The sequence below is a fragment of the Hemicordylus capensis genome, chromosome 6, assembly GCF_027244095.1.
Source record: "Hemicordylus capensis ecotype Gifberg chromosome 6, rHemCap1.1.pri, whole genome shotgun sequence".
NCBI classification, from domain to species: domain Eukaryota; kingdom Metazoa; phylum Chordata; class Lepidosauria; order Squamata; family Cordylidae; genus Hemicordylus; species Hemicordylus capensis.
In genome coordinates this window covers 119316351-119323964 of record NC_069662.1, presented here as the reverse complement: position 1 = coordinate 119323964, position 7614 = coordinate 119316351, and the positions used below count along the sequence as shown (strand labels likewise).

Genomic DNA, 7614 nt, shown 5'->3' with positions numbered 1-7614 from the left:
AGTGGGAGGTTACATACTTAGAGGTCAAAACAGGTATGAGAAAACAAGTGCCCATCTTAATTTTCCATTAGCTACAAGGCCTCTTTTCAGTTCCATGTGTTTGTAAATTTGGACAGCATTCAGGAGGATAAAGTCCAAGGCAGAAGAGTGGGAGAATCCCAATCTTGTCTTATGGCACATTGTCTGGGATGCCCTCAGGGATTTCCAGGTGGTCTGGCATCCTCCTGCAGGGAAAGACTTCACTGGACTTGTCCACGGCTTTGGTGAAGCTCCTCTCCTACCAGGATAGTGTGAATGAAGTTTGTGGTGGCTTGCCTCCTGTGTGCATAGCAAGGCAAACTGTGGGTGCTTCCCCTCCTCTGGGTTTAGGAGAGTGTGGCGTTCGGTATTTCTAAAGGTGTTATTAGGTGTGTTTACAGTTGTAAATATGTGTTTAGAAGTTATGTTTATTGAAATGTGCAGGAAGTTGACTGACAGCAGCAGCAGGAGGACCCTGCAGGAAAGACAGAGGAAACCCTGCTTGGAATGTAGGAGAGGGAAGATAGTCGCAGAGGAGAGAGAAAGCAGTTAGAGATTCAGTTGGAGGACAGTTGATCAGATTCAGATGGTTAAGAGGGGAGACGAGAGAGGATGAGCTGAAGGAAAAGGGGTATTGTTCCTGAAAGGCTTCTCCTATGAAGAAAGAAGCAGGGCTTAAGTAGAGGTAGTGGGGGTAAAGCTGCTATATACATTGCCTGTGTAAAGAAATAAGAGGCCTCAGAAAGGAGGCAGGTCACAAACAAAATATCCAAGCACGGCACCCCAACCCCAAGGTGGAGAACAAAAATAAGGAAAGAACTACAACTGATAAACTGATAAATAGCAACACATCTGTAAGCTGTAAATTAAGAGTTAACAACTCCCTGAAACCATTACACTTCTTTACACTGAAACCTTGTAACCATCACACTTAACTGGTGATAAAACTTGTTATTTTAGTATTATCAAGGAATAAGAATGTTAATTTCACATCACCAAGAGATATACCCTGCACCACCACACAAGAAACTGGGGGAGAAAGTGATTTTTGGTCCCAGATCCTTCCAAAACTGATCTGAGTGGTGGCAGCAGAAATATCCAGAAGTAGGGTGACCATTTCTCTGTATGCTCAGTGGTTCCTCCCCTCAGGGGCTTGCGGAATAGGCCGGTTGTCCTCATGAAAGAGAAAACCTCACTGGATTTGTCCACAGCTTCAATGAAGCTCCTCTCCCACTGCGATAGGATGGAGTGGGTGGTGGCTTGCCCCCTGCAAGCCTTGGGTGGCTCCCCTCCTCTGAGCATACAGTACGTGGACGAGCCATTTCTCTGTGTGCTCAGTGGCCCCCTCCCCTCTGGGATTAGGGGAGTAGGCCGGTTTGGCTCCTCCCCTCAAAGGTTAGAGGGGCAAGTCAGCTCCTGGGACTGGCAGTGTCCTGAGATGTATTTGATGTAGATGTCTCGGAACCACCAGATGGTGTCACACCCCATCAGCTTGTGCATGAGCTTGGCACAGCTCATGCAGAAGCTCTCAGTATCACTTATACTACAAGCTCTCCACGTTTTGTAGCTCATGAACAAGCTCTCAGTTTCTCCACACCACAGGCTCTCAGTATTGGCTTATTGCCGGGTTCCCAGACACCCAGGGTCTCCACCAGTAAAGCGTGGAGTGAGACGTCATAGGCCTGCTCCCTGAGAGCCTGTGCCAGTGGGGTGTCCTTCTGGTGCTCCTTCTCCCTGGCCTCTTCCCATGGCTGCTTTCCGGTTTTCAGACAGGATGGTGTCATCAACCCTGATGATCTTCTGCTCCTTGTTGCAGATCAGTGTCAGGCCTCAGCTGGCTTCCCGTCCTGGACATGGCTCGGTTAATGGAGAGCGTGCCTTTGGATGGCCTTGGCCAGGCAGTGCATCACATTATTGTGCCAGTGCTTCCAGGCCATTGGGTTAACAGACAGCTGCACAGCACAGCGGGTGTTCGCAGCAGCACTTGTCCTGTTGCCAAACTTGACTGCTCCATTCAGGGGGTCCATGTCGAGATAGGCACAATGCATGAAGCATCAGTGAGAGAAGCACATGGCGTCACCCCAGGACATGAAATGGTTGCCCGCGTCCCATTGCAAGATGATCTCAAACACTTTCCCCTGATCTGGTCTCCACTTCAGGTCGTTGCAGTATTTTTCACATATTGTTGATCTGAAAGTGCTGTCCAAGTACCTCCTTTCCCAAGCAGCAAACATCTTCAGTTCGGGGGGGTTTCCACAGATAAGCGCCAGTCAGCTCCCTCACTCCCTGATCCCAGGCTCACTGGCAGCAAACGGGTTTGTGCAGCCTTCTGGTGGCATTCCTGGTGTGTGGGTCCAGAGCCTGGCAAACTCTCCTCCGCAGCAGCCAAACTCTCCCTCTAGGGATCCGCTCAAATATGTGGCTAGGTCTTCCCCAGAAGTATTTCTGGCTAGCCTCTTCTGCACTGCAGTGTCGAGGGCATTGTGGGCCACCAACTTGATGGTGTCGTTGGGGCAGTCAGCAGGTGGAAGGTAGTTATTTGTATGGAACTGCAGCGGGGAGGCTTGAAGGTGGTGGTGGTGCTGCTTTAAGAGTAGGGGAGGGTGCACTTACCCCTCCCGTTGCTCCCCCCCGCTGGCATCAGTTTACTTCCAAGCCCTTCGGGGTGGCAGCGTACCTCCCTGCCGCCCCGTTGCCCGGATTTGACCGGAAGTCTCTGTGACAAGCACCAGGTCATCTATCTATTATATTAATTCTCCTGGGTGTGCCTTGAAATGTGCATCCCAGAGCCCAGCTGATTGGCTGGGCAGCAGACGCACCTGATTGGCCGAGGCGCACCCAGGAGGATTGGTTGCCATGGTGGCGGCCCGGTCATGGAGGCCAGAGGTGGTGGGCCCGGCCCGGTCATGGAGGCAAGGCCCAGGAGGGGGGAAAGAAAGGGGGGGCAGAAGTGGCAGTGGGGAGGAGAGGTGGCTGGGCCCGGAAACAGACACTGGGGCAGAAGCTGGGGGTAGAGGTAACCACCGGCCCCAAAGAACGCACAGATGTTCTATGCGGGTTCGGCTAGTATAGACCAATATGATGACTTTCCTGTTATACAGACAGAAGCCCCCTCACCTGTTGGTGATGTGGTAGAGGAGAGGCTCCATGGCTAGGCTGAAGATGATGGGACTGAGTAGGCAGCCTTGCTTGACTCCTGAAAGCATGTTGACGTCTGGAGTTTCCCCTTCAGTTGTTCACACGGTGGTGCTGCTCCCAGATCAGGCCCAAGAACTCCCCTAGTATACTGAACTCTGTCAGAGTGTCAAAGATGTGATGGCGCTGGATAGATGTGAAGGTGTTGATGAGATCCAGTCTGGCCACAGTGCACTGCTACCTGGAGTGAAGGTGTCCAGCACAGTTTGCAGCAGCACGTTGTGCTTGTAGCAGCCTTCACAGCTCATGAAGCTCCTCTGCTGTGAGCTGATGGCGTTGCCCATCAGGGCCCAGTTGCTTATGTGGGCGGTGATGCAGCTGGCATATATTTTGTAGACATTGCTAGACAAGAAGATGGGCACCAGCTGCTGGGGTCAGCAGGATCGCCCTTCTGGAAGGCCAGGACAGTCATGACCTTCTTCCAGGCAGCAGGCATATTGGAAATGCTCCCAACCACTGAAGATGGCAGCCAGCACCAGGCAGCCTGGGTCACATTGCTTCAGCAGGCTATAGCCGTTGTCATGCTTTCCAGGGGCAGTGTTCTTGGCTCTTCACAGGTTGGCATCAGCCTCTTGTGGGGTGAAGTTTTCAGTGAGGCAGGTGTGAGTCTCAAGGTGGGGCAACTGGAGCATGTGGTCAGGATGTGGAACATCTCAGTGAATTGTGCAGGAAGGGAAGAGACCTTCAAGGATTTCTCTTACAGCTTTAGCTCTGTTGGAGCTGTAGAGCTTCTGAATGTATGGTGCCACTTGGGGGTCATAGCAGCGCAGTTGTTCCTTCTCCCTCTCCCACACTTGTGGGTATGGGGTTGGGGCGGCGGAGTACCAGGAACAGCATGGGCATGCCTGGTTCCCAGTCTCTCTGGCTTCCTACACTTGATCTTAGCCAAAAGGCCAAGAAATGTTGCCTGGGACCTTCCCAAATCTCCAATTAGTAGTCATCCAGTGTTGTTTGAGGGCTCCAAGAGCAGCACTCTGAGGGGCTCCACGCCACAGCCGGGGGAGCACCATTCGCCATTCTTCCAAAGACACGCCCAAACTGCATCTCTTTCCCCATCAAAATGAAGCCTCCCATGCCAGGCAGCTTTAATTTGAGAAGTTGTGGATTTTCTGGAGCACATCAGTTTCAGGACTTCGTTATCCATGGCTCCAGTTGACACAGGTCTGAAATCTATATGAGCCTGCCCCCTTTCCCATCATGTCCTGCTAACTCTTTTGAGCATCACAGTGGTGCTCACACTTCTCTTTTTCACAGTTGTTTTCATTCTGGTTAGAATCCTTCCCTGAAAAATTAAGCAAAAGGAACCAGGAAGTCCCATGGCACTTTAAAGACAATTGCAGCAGAAACTTCCATGGACTGGAGCCCAGTTTTTTCGATGGCAGCAGAAGGAAACATTTGAGATAATTAGGGAAAGGTTAAGGGACATAGAGATTATATAAAATCAACTGTGTACGTACGACTTGAGTGCTCAGAATTATTGTCACACACAGATATGTGCACACCTCTTCCAATGTCACTGTCTCTCTGACTCTGTTTTCCCACAATCACAGACTCTCGACCAAGGATATCTAACACCAACAACCTCTAGTTCTGAAAAGGAGTACCAGATAAAGAAAAACCACCAGCAGCATTTAACTGAGATACTGGATCTACCAAACTGGTACCTGTTATTAAAACAGCCTTTCTTTCTCTCCCAAGAACAACTGAAGAATACTTTAGCACTCTGCTCACTCAGGGCAAAGAGTCCGCCCTTCTTGACAGTGGGGGAAGGCTCTTTGGCTTGTGTCTGTTCAATAGCTAAAGAGAAAAGATCTAAATTGCGCCCAAGGGGGAAGTTATCAAACCAGTTATTCACCCAAAGCCATAATTGATTATCTGAAGTTTTCACAAAAATCACAGTACAACAGCACTATATGCTGTTTAAACTACTCAGCTTCACTGAACTGACACTTTAGACAAAGATGTGGCTTATACATGTTTTATACAAAGACTGCAGGGCCTATTATGCCATAATTCAGTACAGGGTCATTAAGTTTGTAAATCACAGCCTTAGTCACATCTAGACTAGATCTAGTTCAGGTTCTGAGCCACGCCTTGTTCCTTGTAGTATTTTATTAGTTTCGTCAACTTAGAAAACGGGGGGGAAATACTTTGGAGAAAAAAAATACTTTCTGCTCTGCTTCAGCGAGAGAGGTAGTAGCCTATGGCTATCACATTTAAGCACGCTTAGTACATCGAACTCATTGGCAGATATAGTCAGTCAGGCTGCACAGCTGCAATCCTATGCACTGTTCCTTACAAAGCGGGGGGGGGAGGGAAATCTACTGTCGAGTAAACATAGTTGAAGATCTGGCTGAAAGAACATACTTGTTAAAAAGGAAATGAATGCGAACTCATGTATGTTATTACACAGGAAAAAGGGGGGGGCACAGAAGAGACAAAGTGCATTTCTGTGCGGGCAAGTTGTGTGCCCCAAATGCTAGATTTCTGAAACAGAGATTGCAATTTGTTCACCGTCTTTGCCTCCCTTCTGTTAGCACCCTCGTTTACTACCAAACAGCCAAACAACTACTGAGCTCCGCACATGCGCACTTCGCACCTGCCCGAAGCCGCCCTCGTCGCTGTCTTTGTCTCAGGCACATCGTGCGCGGCTACGTGACATCACTGCGCGCCGGCTCGTTCTTTGTTTACTTCCCTGCCGGGCTCCCACCCCCAGGAGCTCAGAATCCTGGCCGGCGTTGAGTTGGGAGGGGGGCCGATGTCGCGAGCTGTCTCCAGGCGCGCGCGGCGGAGAGTGGCGCTCTGATTGGTGACGGGAGCCACTGGAGGGGCTCGCGCGTCCTTGCTGTAACTGCTAGGCGCCCCGCCGGGCTCGGGCGCCTCCTCAGAGCGAGGCTGGGGCTGTTGCTGGGCGCCGCTTTCCCCTCCGTGCTGTGCATGACCCCGCATTGGTTCGGGAAGCCCTTGTCTCCTTGGCGGTGAGAAGAAGAAGAGAGAAGGAGGGTAAGGAAGCGGGGAGCATGGCGGCCTCGGCGTCGGAAAAAAGCAACAAGAAGAAAACGGAGAAGAAACTCGCCGCTCGAGAAGAAGCCAAGTTACTGGCCAGCTTTATGGGAGTCATGAATACCATGAGGAAGCAAGTAAGACGGCGAGGTTTTGTTGCCATCCTACAACAACCCTGTAAGGTGGGCGAAGGAGAGCTGCAGGGGAGTAGAGGATCGCGGGAGAAAACCTCTGGTTAGGCCTCTTACCTGTCGTGTCTTGTCGGAACAGCCCTCTCTCGCTGTTCAGGTGTGTCAAGAGGCATTGAACCCGGAGTAGGAGGAGTGATAATTAGCGTGCAAAGAGTGTTGAAAGTGCTTTCCGTTCGTTGTCTTCGTGCAACAATCCTGTAAGATAGACCACTGTTGTTATATTCCCACACTGCACATTTAGGGGTGGTGGTTTGCTGAATCATTGTGCTTTGCTTAGTAAATACACTGTATTGGGGAAGCCAGCGTGGTGTAGTGGTTAGAGTGCTGAATTAGGACTGGGGGAGACCCGAGTTCAAATCTCCATTCAGCCATGAAACTAGCTGGGTGATTCTCTCTCAGTCTAACCTACTTCACAGGGTTGTTGTGAAAGAGGAGGAAGAGCAGGATATAAATGTAATAATAATAATAAAGAGAGATTTAAACTAGGGATATGCTTATTTCTAGTTTAGCTTCCTATCCACTACATTAAGTAGATAGAGTGTACATACACTACACCAGGGGCGTAACTACTATTAGGCAAGGGGAGGCGGCTGCCTGGGGCCCCCCACGTCTCAAGGGGCCCCCCAGAGGGAAGCCACATGTGAAGTGTGTATCAGCGAGGGGCCCGTTTAAAAATTTTGTCTCTGGGCCCACTCCAGCCTTGTTACGCCCCTGCACTACAAACTGTGATATGCCTGAGTAATTGCAAATGTACTGCCCTATACCAAAGACCACTCTATTGTATTTGGTGTTCATGTCCCATGAATCTTCTAATTTCATTCCAAGGCAATGTTGGGAAAGGCAAGAAGAACCCACATTTCTATTACTTTTCAGCCACCCTGGCTATGTAGATGGCAGAGTAGGTGGTTAGTATGTTAAAAGGATAAACAGTCTCTTTTAAGGGACCTCTAGCTTTATTAAATATTTTATACCCAACTCGTCCAGTATATACTACAGCTTGGGGTGGCTCACAACATTAATAAAATAAATACAAAGTAAAAGATTAATAAAATTAAACACGTTAAAAGACCAGACTAGAACCACATTTAAAGTTACAAATTTTAAAAGTTTTAAATTAAAAGTTATTAATAAGAAGCTAAAAACTGAGAACTAAAAATCTACCAGATAAAACATTTTAAAAGCCTCTTTAAAAATATGTGTTTAAATG

The 7614-nt window shown here is 49.3% G+C and overlaps 1 protein-coding gene across 8 annotated transcripts in view; it reads left to right on the top strand.

Moving 5' to 3' along the window:
- The first annotated feature begins 684 nt into the window (after positions 1–684).
- Positions 685–7614, top strand: part of KLHL7 (kelch like family member 7) — a 30456-nt gene continuing 23526 nt past the window's right edge. The window contains exon 1 of one of the 8 annotated variants that reach the window (XM_053263237.1): positions 685–703. Coding sequence is in view for 4 of the 8 variants with exons in the window: in XM_053263238.1 (XP_053119213.1) it covers positions 6234–6398 (165 nt within the window). In the remaining 4 variants the exon portion in view is untranslated. Of the gene's footprint in view, positions 704–2911; positions 2931–4755; positions 4874–5767; positions 6505–7614 lie in introns of those variants that run through there. The other 7 variants (XM_053263234.1, XM_053263236.1, XM_053263238.1 and 4 more) reach the window with 7 other exon arrangements.